The sequence below is a fragment of the Lathyrus oleraceus genome, chromosome 2, assembly GCF_024323335.1.
Source record: "Lathyrus oleraceus cultivar Zhongwan6 chromosome 2, CAAS_Psat_ZW6_1.0, whole genome shotgun sequence".
Classification (NCBI taxonomy): Eukaryota; Viridiplantae; Streptophyta; class Magnoliopsida; order Fabales; family Fabaceae; genus Lathyrus; species Lathyrus oleraceus.
Window position 1 is genome coordinate 67,773,156 of NC_066580.1, and position 12,825 is coordinate 67,785,980.

At 36.9% G+C, this 12,825-nt stretch overlaps 1 protein-coding gene across 1 annotated transcript; it reads right to left on the reverse strand.

Moving 5' to 3' along the window:
- Window positions 1–5,693: 5,693 nt before the first annotated feature.
- On the reverse strand, window positions 5,694–9,202 carry LOC127121949 (zinc finger BED domain-containing protein RICESLEEPER 2). Its single transcript, XM_051052369.1, has 7 exons — window positions 9,102–9,202; window positions 8,927–8,939; window positions 8,770–8,806; window positions 8,553–8,608; window positions 6,836–8,462; window positions 6,399–6,770; window positions 5,694–6,316 (listed from the first exon to the last, which is right to left on the reverse strand). The coding sequence occupies exons 1-7, from the start codon at window positions 9,200–9,202 to the stop codon at window positions 6,261–6,263; spliced, it is 2,262 nt and encodes a 753-aa protein (XP_050908326.1). The 3' UTR covers window positions 5,694–6,260.
- Between the last annotated feature and the right edge of the window lie 3,623 nt (window positions 9,203–12,825).

Here is a 12,825-nt window from a genome sequence, read left to right on the forward strand (position 1 = left end):
TAGATACTATCAAGCCGAAGAGAATATGGAAGAAAATCCTTCAATTCCTAAAAGTGATTGAATTCCTACCAAACATAGGGAAAAAGAAGGATGATGTGTTTTTCTTGTCATATATGTCGCCCTAACATAAAAATCGGCAGGTCAAGCTTAGGACCTTAAAGAAGCGCTTAATGGGAGGCAACCCATCAGATAAGTTTTTATTTCATTTGTAAAATTTAAATTTCACTTTATTTTCAATTAATTGTTTTTTTTTTGTGGCATGTCACATTTAGGAGCAGTAGGACAAATGTGAGAGAATTCTTTACCTTGAATTAATTTTTAATGATAGCAAATTGTGTGATCATCATCCAAATGTTGGTTGTGCATTGCATTACATGATACGTTTGTGTTTTATTATGTCTTTCATCCCACTCTATTGTTGCATAATTGTACATATAAACCTACATTGATACTTCCCTTAAAATAACAATTAAAATGCATTTTATGTCAGTATGCATCAATACATAAGCCTCTGCATCGATACATACAGCAAGTGATAAATCACAAAACCTTTTTGTTCAGTATGCATCGATGCATACGAGTCATGCATCAATACATGGAAGGCTAAAGACTCTATGCATCGATCCACACGATCCCTGCATCGACACATGACCAATTGAAACAACCTGTGTATCAATACATGCGCATTAGGCATCGATACATACTAGTGAAATAATCACATGCATCGATACATACGAATTATGCATCGATACATGATTAATAAATTTCACCAAAAATTCACATATCTTACAGTATGCATCGATACACACTCTTATGCATCAATACATAAAGCTGTTTTATGTTATAACAGTAACTGTTTTGCAGCATATATAAGACAGGTTATGACAGCAGTGAAAATCACGAATTCATTGAGGGAAAACAATTGAACACAAGATCAAAAGCAGTGTTGGAGCAATTGTTTGAGAGCAATTAGAAACCTGAAAGAGACTTCATCTTCTTCATCTTCTCAATCACTTTTCTTCAAGAACATTTACACATAACCATTCTTGTTCTTTGGATTAAAGAAGCATCGAGATAACGTTCAGTGGTACGATCAAGGATCTAGCTGTGGTTTGCAGTGGAACGATCGAGGATCTAGCTGAGTTGAAGATTGAAGGGGGTTTCTAGGAAAAACCTATTGGTTTGTCCTTCAAGAACTGGAGTGTTCTTGAGGGTTTAGGAGTCACGTTTGCAGAACATATTCAGCCGCAGTGTTGCGTTTGGAGATCGGGGGATTTCGCAAGCAGGTCGTGGAACCGGTGAATTGTTTGCAATTTCGTGCAGGAAAATCTTGATCGTGCTCAGATCAAGTGAAGGTTCATACAAGAAGAGGTTTTTAGAGTTTAGAATTCTGTCTTTGTATCATAACCTTGTATCAACGGATTCGGCAAAAATTGATAATCAAAGTTCTCAATTTCATTTGAAATTGAGAGGGAGACGTACCCACACGCGAGGACGGCGTGGGGAACTTCCTTACCAAATCTCTGCGTATCGTATTCTTACCTTACTCCTCTTTACGTTTTAAAACTGTTTTCGCAATTTCAGTTAGTGTGTGGTGATTATTCCTGTTGCAAGACAGCAGTGGCAAGAAAACTTTTAATCAAACTCCATTGCTGTTTATCATCGATCACATACACACCAACTGTTTGACAAAACGGTTAGCTAGATTTTATTCATTGGAAATAGACTTTAATGATAAGTGCATTCAATTAGTTAAAATTCTGGTGTGAATTGTTTCTGTCATTCTCATTAAAATCCAGCATTAAACTTGCGTGTCCGGCTTTCTAGTAGCGGTTCAGAATAGACGGAAGTCGATTCGGGACTGATTTTTCCGCCAACTTTGAAAACTCTGATAAAACTTTAAATCCGTTAAATTTCAAAGAGGTGATCTATTCACCCCCCCTCTCGATCACTAGCCACACCGTCTAACAAGTGGTATCAGAGCGCCGGTTCGCTGGTGCTCTGTGGCTGCCTGTAACAGTATGGATTCTGAACCAAAGGGGGCGTATAATAGAGCGCCTATTTTCAACGGTGAAAATTACGGCTACTGGAAAGACTGCATGCGAGTTCATATAAATTATGTGGATAGGCTAGTATGGGCTGCCATTGAAAACGGTCTGTTTCAAATTACTATGACTAATGCAGCTGGCGCCATAGTACCTAAACTAGAAGATGATTGGAATGAGAAAGATGAGAAAAAGTGGTCGTGTGATTGGAGAGCTCGAAACATGTTAATTTCAGCACTTGGTGTTGATGAGTATTATCGAGTATCCCATTGCACGACAGCTAAAGAAATGTGGGATGCTTTAGAAGTTGCCCATGAGGGTACTACTGAAGTAAAACAGTCCCGCATTAACACACTCAATCAAGAGTTTGAGCTCTTTCGCATGAAACAAGGAGAATCCATCTCCGACATGCAAAAGAGATTCACTCATCTAACTAACCGATTGAATGCTCTTGGAAAACCTATTTCCAATGAAATTGCTACTAATAAAATTCTCAGGTGTCTTAGCAGGGAGTGGCAACCTAAAGTAACAGCAATCAAGGAAGCCAACGATCTAACAAGACTTACTATTACAACTTTGTTTGGAAAGCTGGAAGAACATCAACAAGCATTGGAAAGTCTTGAAAAATATGAGAACAAAAGTAAGAAGGAAAAGGAGAAGAAAAGAGACAAAGAGGGAGAGAAGAAGCCAATAGCTCTTGTGGCCTCTAGCTCTAAGTCCTCACGAAAAGAGCAAAGCGACAATGATTCAAGTAGTGACAAAGACTCGGATGATGAGGAAATGGGACTGTTTGTAAGGAGATACAATAGATTCATTCGAAAGAATGGAGTCAAGCATTCCGACAAAAATCTCATGAAGTTTCGAAAACAATCTACAAATTCGAAACAAGAAGAGAACAAGAAGAGTAGAGGAAGAGGATCCTGTTTTAATTGTGGTAAATCTGGACATTATAAAACGGATTGCCCTATAAAGTATAAGGATCAAAGAAAGGATTCACCAAAAGGGTACAGCAAACAAAGAAGAGCGTACATTGCATGGGAAAGTGATAGCGATTCATCAAGCACACAAAGCTCAAGTGATGATGATGAAGCAGCAAATCTGTGCCTTATGGCTCACAAAAAAAATCTGCCCTACCACAAGAAGAAAAACAATGACAAAAAGGTAAAACAAGCCTACTACAATAATTTCTCTTCTATGTCTTTTTCGGAACTAAAAATAGCTTTTGAAAAACTGCATAATGAAGCTGTAGATGCTTTTAAAAGACTATCTTCCGACAAACATATTTTTTCATTTTTGGAAGGTAAAGTAAACAAAGCTGAAATTGAGTTAGAAGCGTTGAAAGCTAGTATTGCAGAAAATTCAAAAAATATTGACATTGACGGATGTAGTAGAGTTAGGTATTGTGACGCTTGTTATATTTGGCAAAAAGAGGTAAACACTCTTAAGGTCAAATTAGAGAAAGCGCTACAACCTAAAGTTACTTATGCCGTTGATCCCAAGTTGTTTAAGAAGTCATTGAATCCTCCATATGCAAAATACTCTTTTATTCTAAAGGATTCAATGAACAAGAAACAACAAACACATCATCATGGTTTATGTCATTATTGTTGTCATGCTGGCCACACCATTGAGAAATGCAAATTTAGGAGATTTCTTGTCCCTAAAGGCATTTATCAATGGAAGCCAAAAGGCAACCATGTTAGCACTTACCCACTTGGACCCAATGAAAATTGGGTACCAACTTCTCTCTTTTGATGTTGTAGGATGAGTGCCTTGCCTCCGCAGATAGAAGGTGGTTTCTTGACAGCGGCTGCTCAAGGCACATGACCGGTGACATATCGCTTTTTATAGACTTCAAGGCAAAGAAAAAGGGATATGTTACTTATGGAGACAACAACAAAGGAGCTATACTCGGCAAAGGTAGTGTAGGTAATCCCTCCACCACTACTATTTCAAATGTCCATTTAGTTAAGGGACTTAAACACAATTTGTTAAGCATAAGTCAACTATGCGACATGGGCTATAAAGTGTCGTTTACAAAAACTTGATGCATAACTGAACATGTTGAACAAAACATTGTGTTTAAGGGTGTAAGAGTAAACAATATCTATATGCTGGACTTGTTTGATGTACCTTTAACAAATACTAAATGTCTAGTCACCTTGAATGATGATTCTTGGTTTTGGCATAGACGTTTAGCGCATGTTAACTTCGATTTGCTAAATAAGGTTGTATCTAAGGATCTAGTAGTCGGTCTACCAAAAATAAAATTTTCAAAAGACCACCTATGTGACGCGTGCCAAATGGGAAAGCAAACAAGGGTGTCTTTTAAATCTAAAAATGTAATTTCAACTTCACGACCCCTTGAGCTTCTCCATATGGACCTCTTTGGACCTTCTAGGACAAAGAGCCTAGGTGGAAATTACTATGGCTTTGTAATAGTTGATGACTACTCTAGATTCACTTGGACTATATTCCCTCATAGCAAAGATGAAACTTATTCTGCTTTTAAAAATTTTGCAAATCTATCCCAAAACAAAATGAATTCCAAAATAGTTACAATTCGTAGCGATCATGGTGGTGAGTTTCAAAATTATCACTTTGAGAAGTTTTGTGACAAGTATGGTATTGAGCATAACTTTTCAGCCCCTCGCACTCCACAACAAAATGGCGTTGTGGAGCGTAAAAATCGTGTTTTAGAGGAGTTGGCAAGAACAATGCTTAATGAGGGTGGATTACCAAAATACTTTTGGGCTGATGCTGTCAGCACAGCCTGTTATGTTCTAAACATAATCTTAATTCGCCCTATTTTAAACAAAACTCCTTATGAACTTTTGAAAGGAAGAAAACCAAACTTGTCACATCTTCACGTATTCGGTTGTAAATGTTTTGTTTTGAATAACGGTAAGGAAAACATTGGGAAGTTTGATGCAAAAGCGGATGAAGGTATCTTTCTTGGTTACTCACTGTCAAGTAAAGCATATAGAGTGTATAATAAGCGTTTACTTACTGTTGAAGAATTTGTTCATGTTTCTTTTGATGAGTCTTATCCGAAAAATGTCGGAAAAGGTATTTCTTTTGATGACGCAGGTGTATCTACAGAAGACATACTCAAGGAAGCTGTTGAGGAAACTGATCAGTCCAAAACAGCTGCCCATGAGAAGGAGGAAGATACTAGTCATGAAGAAATTGAGGAAGAAAAGACAGCTGAAGTGAATGATCTTCCAACAGCTTGGAGATCCTCAAAAGACCATCCCATTGACAACATCTTGGGAGACATTTCAAAGGGAGTAATGACTCGTTCTAAGATAAGTAATTTTTGTTCTCACTTCGCGTTTGTTTCACAAGTAGAACCTAAGAATGCCAAAGAGGCCTTGATTGATGAATTTTGGCTAATGGCCATGCAAGAAGAGCTTAATCAATTTAAAAGAAATGACGTTTGGGAACTTGTCCCTCGTCCGCGAGATCATCATATCATAGGCACTAAGTGGGTTTTTAGAAATAAGCTTGATGAAAACGGAGTGATTACTAGGAACAAGGCACGTTTAGTAGCACAAGGTAGGGGTGTTCACGGTCCGGTTTGGATCGGTTTTGAGACAAAATATCATCCGATCCAAAATATATAAAGTATACGGTTTGGTTCGGTTTTTGGATGACAACAAGAAAAATCCAATCCAATCCAATCCAATTTATACGGTTTACTTCGGTTCGGTTGAATCGGTTTTATTCGGTTTTTAAATCAACACTGTGAAATTTAAAACGAATATATTTCAATACCAGTTACAATTATGCCACCAACGTCTACTAAGACAATATCTAATTTTCATATTATATGGCTATTTGATGTCATTGTTGCAAAGATTCATTATAATATATGGACAATATCTATCCCAACGAAATAGACATTGCTGTAATAAATATTTTATATGGAGACCTGCTTACTTAGTGCTTATAGGGAGACTTGTAATATAAATTAAATATATGACAAATATATATGACAGTAACATACCAAAGCTGCATTAAAGTGAATATAATAATAAAACTTCAAGAAAAATATCAATGACAGCATAATTGATAGTTTCAAAATCACAGCCTGCAACATTGATAGACAAATCTAAAATTTTCTAATTATCCTGAAATTGCTCCAGCTTCACAATAATTATCCTGCAATTGCTCCAGCTTCACAATCTACCCAATTCTTTCAGATATCAAAAGCTAATCAGAGTCTATATCAGATACACCTTCATTCAATTGTGGGATTGGAGCAAGTTCTACAAAAATAAAGATAAATATTACTCAATATAAAAGATAAACAATGCTCAACAAAAATAATATAAGTTATAAGTAAATTACCTAATTCCAGATTTTCTAACTCATCCACAAGCTCTTCAATATCCACCGACACCGGGGAAGATTTACACCAATTTTGTGTACAAATTAAAGCTTCAACTGTTTTTGGCGTAAGAGAACTTCTATAGCAAGTAAGCACTCTACCTCCGGTAGAGAAGGCAGACTCTGAAGCTACAGTAGATACAGGAATGGCCAATATATCTCTAGCCATTTGACCAAGAATAGGATACTTGTTGGAATTCACCTTCCACCAGTTCAAGATATCAAAACCAGGACCTTTCTTCTCCAAATTCTCCATGAGATACAAATCCAATTCATTTTTCTGCATGCTCTCATTAAGATTCATGTCCATCTCAACTCTAAAGCAAATGCATCCTCTGGTGCTTTAAGTTTTACCAACTCTACTTCTTGAGTGGAATGTGTAACATTTTCAGTTTGACCGTTACCAAGGAAAAGCCTATAACTCTCAAATATTTTATTTAATGTCTCCTCCGTTTTTTTATACAAAGATACAGCAACATCATTTGGATATGCCCTGTTCAATCCCCACCTAACAAACTGCATCTTATGTCGAGGATCAAGCACAACAGCAACAAAGATCAACATATTCATTTTTTCAACCTTACCCCAATATTTATCATACTTAACTTTCATATTTTCAACCATAATTCCAAGCAAGTTGTCTGAACTTTTTAATTCTATCCACCCGTTCAAGGTAGTCAATATCTTAATATGCTCATTAAAATATTGAGAAGAGGTCACAAAAGTACTACCTGAAACCTTCTTTGTGATATCAAAAAATATTTTCAAAAAATTAACAAAGCATTTTGCATTATCCCAATCCTCTTTATTAGGAATACCATCTTTCATCAGCACAAAATCAGCACACTTCTCACTCAATCTCTTAAATGCCTTTTGAAACTTCAATGCACTTTCAAGCATAATATATGTGGAATTCCACCTAGTGGAAACATCCAACTGAACAATTGATTTTTCTTGTAACCTAACTTCCTTAATGCAAGTTTTAAACCTATCCATACGACCCGGAGATGCACGAACATATCTAACAGCATTCCTAATCTTACTAATTGAAGAATGATAGTCTTCCAGCCCATCTTGGACCACAAGATTCAGAATATGTGCACAACAGCGAACATGCATATGTCCCCCTTTCAATGGATGAGAATTCCAATCGTTAATTGTATTTTTCAAGTAAGTTATAGCAACATCGTTAGAACTAGCATTATCAACCGTAATGGTGAAAACATTACCTATTAGCCATTCCTCCAAACATTTTTCAATTTTTTTGCCGATGGTTACTCCTTTGTGATTCACAATTGGACAAAAATTCAGAATCCTTTTATGGATTTTCCAATCATGATCAATGAAATGTGCAGTGAGACAAAGATAACTCAAATTTTGAACAGATGTCCAACAATCAGTTGTAAGACAGACACATTGATTTGATTTATTTAGCACACTTTTTAACTTATGTTTCTCACTCGTGTACAAATCCCAACAATCTCTAGCAATTGTAATCCTTTTAGGAATTGAGAGTTTAGGTTGCACAACACTCATAAAATGAAGAAACCCCTCTCCCTCAACAAACTTAAAAGGCAACTCATCAACAATAATCATCCTAGCTAAAGCTTTCCTACATGCCTCGGCATCAAAATGAACACCAGTGAAAACACTACCAGATCCATTCCCATCTTCTTTTTTCAATTGTTGAAGAACAAGAGTCTGTTGAGTGGGATCAAGAGACTCTTTTGGAAACTTCTTACACTGATGCAGCAAATGGTGTTTTAAATTACTAGTGCCATTTCTTTGTGAATCAGCAGCATATGTTACATCACACCAATTACACTTAGCTCTTGATCCTATTTTTGTAAAATGTTCCCAAGTCCAAGATCTAGATTTAATAGGTTTTCTGTTACCTGAATCTCCAGCTATAACATTAGAATCATTGGAAGCTTCTCCAACCTTTCTTTTCTTGTTAGCATTTTCTTCATCATTGTTTGTTTCACTACTTTGTACCGATGGAGGTGGAGCTTCAGTTGTTTCAGCCTATAAAATAGGAAACACAATATTACACCATTGTAACATTAACCAACATTTTCAAAGGTAAAATAATCCACTTAAAATTAATTTTGATACCTGAATAAGGTTGTTGACAATATCAGATTGAGTTACAGGATCAGTTTGGCTCATTCCTGTAAAAATAGATCAAACTTAAAATTAGAACAAAGTATAAACAGCTAGTTGTAAAAAAGCTAATAAGAATATATTATGAAAAAGTTATGAAACAAAATATGAAAAACTAACAAAGAATAGACCTTGAAGAAATTATGAAAAACTAAATAAAATTTGTTACTGTTATAACCAACATGAAACGATTTCACATCAGAAAACTAATGAAAATAATTTTTAGTAAACTAGTGTTATAAAATTTAGAACATAAGTAAGTTAATTTTAAATAAGATTTCAACAACACAAATTAGAACAACTTTACAAAAGGATAAAATTAGTACAACTTTAGAAAATCTGATCGAACAAAAGTATAAAGTACAAAAAAGACAAAATCAAAAAAATTAAGAAACTTGCTTACTGATAGTATAATTCAGAAAACTAATTGAGATGAATGTTGATTTAGACTTTTTTTTCTTTTGATGAAAAGTGATTGAAATTGAAAGAGGAGATACAGACCTTAAATAGAGAACTGAAGAAGAAGAAAGGCCATGATTCAACTTTAACGTTGAGCCGAAATTGAATTTCTTGCGGTTATAATAACAATGAATAGCATTCATTGTATTTAATTTTGCGTATAATTCAAAATCTGAATAGGGAAACTACAGAAGTGATTGAGATTCTCTAGAGAAATTAGTGGTGGCTAACATAATTAATTTAATAGGATGAGTAAATGGAAGTAATACCGGTTCGGTTTGGACCGGTTCGGTTTTCATGAAGCCAACCGTAAACCGAACCGAACCGATCGGTTATGCAACATGGTGATCCAAATACATCCAAAAAAAATCGGTTTTTTTGGATTTCGGTTTTTTCGGTTCGGTTTTTGGTTTTTTTTTTGGATTGGATTGGATCTGAACACCCCTAGCACAAGGGTATAACCAAGAGGAGGGCATAGACTATGAGGAAACTTATGCTCCAGTTGCTCGCCTTGAAGCTATACGTCTTTTGCTTGCCTATGCGTGTTCTAAGGATTTTAAGCTTTACCAAATGGACGTAAAGAGTGCCTTTCTTAATGGTGTCATAAATGAAGAAGTATATGTTTCACAACCGCCTGGTTTTGAAAATGCTGAAAATCCAGATCATGTTTACAAATTAAAACGAGCTTTGTATGGTCTTAAACAAGCCCCTCGGGTTTGGTATGAAAGGCTTAGCAAATTCCTAATTGATCATGGATATTCAAGAGGTAAAGTGGACAATACTCTCTTTATTAAACACAAAGGAAAGCACATTCTTTTAGTTCAAGTTTATGTCGACGATATTATATTGGTTCAACTAACATACACTTGGTCGAAGAATTTTCTAAGGTTATGCAGGGTGAATTTGAGATGAGTCTAATGGGGGAGCTGAACTACTTCTTAGGACTGCAAATAAAGCAACTTGATGAGGGTACAGCAGTATGTCAAACAAAATACTGCAGAGAACTACTCAAGCGCTTTGGAATGAATGACTTAAAATCAATCGACACCCCAATGCCTACCAACGGAAATCTAGATAAGGATGAGCACGGTAAGTGTGTAGATGTCAAAAGGTTCAGAGGTATGATTGGATCTCTCTTGTATCTTTCTGCTTCTAGACCTGACATCATGTTTAGTGTTTGTATGTGTGCACGCTATCAATCAAATCCTAAGGAATCGCACCTAAAAGCGGTGAAGCGCATATTTAGATATCTTCACGGAACACCTAAATATGGGCTTTGGTATTCCAAAGGAAGTGATTGTAGCTTAGTAGGGTACTCCGATTCTGATTTTGCTGGCTGCAAATCAGATAGGAAAAGCACAAGTGGTACATGTCACCTGTTTTCAAACTCCTTGGTCAGTTGGCATAGCAAAAAGCAAGTTTCTGTGGCTTTGTCAACTGCAGAGGCAGAATACGTTGCAGCCGGTAGTTGTTGCGCTCAGATTTTATGGCTGAAGCAGCAACTACAAGACTTCAACATTCAACTCAAACGTATTCCTATCAAATGTGACAACACTAGTGCCATAAACCTTACTAAAAACCCTGTTTTACACTCACGCACTAAACACATAGAGATTAGACATCATTTCCTTCGTGATCATGTTGAAAAAGAAGACGTTGTCTTTGAGCACGTTGATTCCAAAAATCAGCTTGCTGATATTTTCACTAAACCGTTGGCAACAGAACCTTTCTTCAACATTCGTCGCGAATTGGGAATCTTAGATCTTTCTCAATTGATGTCATAAGCATGTTACCTCTTAATTATATTATGCCTCACCATGGTTGATAAGAGCTGTTTTAGATGTCAATTATCCATCACAAGAGTTCTCCAACAGAGGTAATATCAATCCTTTCTACAATTTTCTTATTGCTAAGTGATTGTGTATGTTAGAACAAATGTTCTTACTCTAGTTGATATAAAACTTGATTGCATATACTCCTTGTCTATATTGTGTGCACATTAACAATCTGACTTCTGAATCTTTCTTGAGCATAATCATCATGACATAGTGCATAATGCATATTCATACTGCATTAAAATTCATTAAAAACTAGTTCTGCATCAATATGCATCGACACAAACGAAGCATGCATCGATACATACATTCTGGAATTCAAATTTTTTTAAAAACTGCTTCAGGATGCATCGATGCATCCATCGCATGTATCGATACACATGCCAATTGTGAATATTTGGCATCGACGCATGACCATCTGCATCGATACATACTGATGCCATCTGAATTAAATGCATTTCTTTCTCTCTCATGCATCGACACATCAGCCAATCATATCACTTCCTATCTCAAGACTTCATATCATCTCCCCTTAAAAACCCCAAAACCAGTTGCTAACCCTAATCCTCCTCATCTTCACTCTCTCTCTAAAACCCTAAATCTCACATCACCATGCCTCCACGCACTATTCCAGCCAGAGCCAAAGGAAAAGGAAAGGGAAAGGAAACAGCCGGTACTTCTCAGCAACCACCAGACGTTCCTTCAAATGCCTTAGAGCTACTTCATCCTGCTGTTGCTGCTGAATTTGAGGAATCCTTCAAGACAAGGTTAGTCATGAAACCTCATGTCTTTGATAAAACAGATGCTATTCACCTGCACCTAAATGAAGTGGTTGAACTCTTACATGCACAAAGACTTGGGTCATTTCTGTCCACAAAGGATGATTATCATGAGGATTTCATTCGGGTCTTTTATGCTGGCTTACAAACTGGTAGAGGCTATCTGTTCCGGTGCTCTATCGGAGTCAGAACATATACCTTTGAAGCCTCTGATTGGGAAACGGTATTTCAAATGCCGCCTCCGTCGATGGCTGTCAAGTCCTGGCATGACCTGCATTTTGATCCTGAATTTGACATGAAGGACTTTACTCCATCTATCCTAAAGATAGACAGACCGTTGAGTGATGATGAACACGTCACGTCTGGTATGATCAAGCAAACTCCGCGTATTCTTCACTGGATTATTACACACATTCTGCGTCCAACAAACAGTGGACATTCCCGGTTGGACAGGCCCAGCATACATCTTCTCTACATTCTGCAAAATAAGGTTTCTTAAATTGGGCTAACTACTTTGTAAAACGTCTATTTTACGTGCGAGACAACTCCAAGAATGTGGCTCTAGGTTATGCTTCTCAAATAATGAAAATTCTTAAGTTTTGGAAAGTTGCAATACCTATTGTTCCTCTCCTATCTCCATCTGCTGCTCAAGAGTTTGACTCTGCCACTCTATCGCATATGGGATATCGGTGGGACAAGGACCGCAAATGCTTCTATTTCTACGAAAGAAAATCCAAAATCAGAATTTACAATTTTGACGTACCTTCGGAACGCATCCATGTTGCTGAAGATCAGCCTGATGAAGAGATGCAGGATGCGGCTGAAATAGATGCACCACAAGCTGAGGCCAATGCTGGTTGGGGTGATTGGGTGCCACGAAGGTGGTCTCCTACCAACTATGTACCTGAACCTACAACCCCTCCATTCTCCGGTGGTACTTCAGCCTCAACACCAACTGCAGACATCACTCATATGCTTTAACAGATGGAACTTGTCAACAAAGAACGCCATGAAGAAGCACGGTATTGGCATGTTCAACAATTTGAATGGCACAACGAGCATCGTGACTGGCATGATGAGCATACACGGATGTATCAGAATCAACACGCTTGGCACCAAGACTTGGTTAAATGGCATCAAGTTTTCTACAAC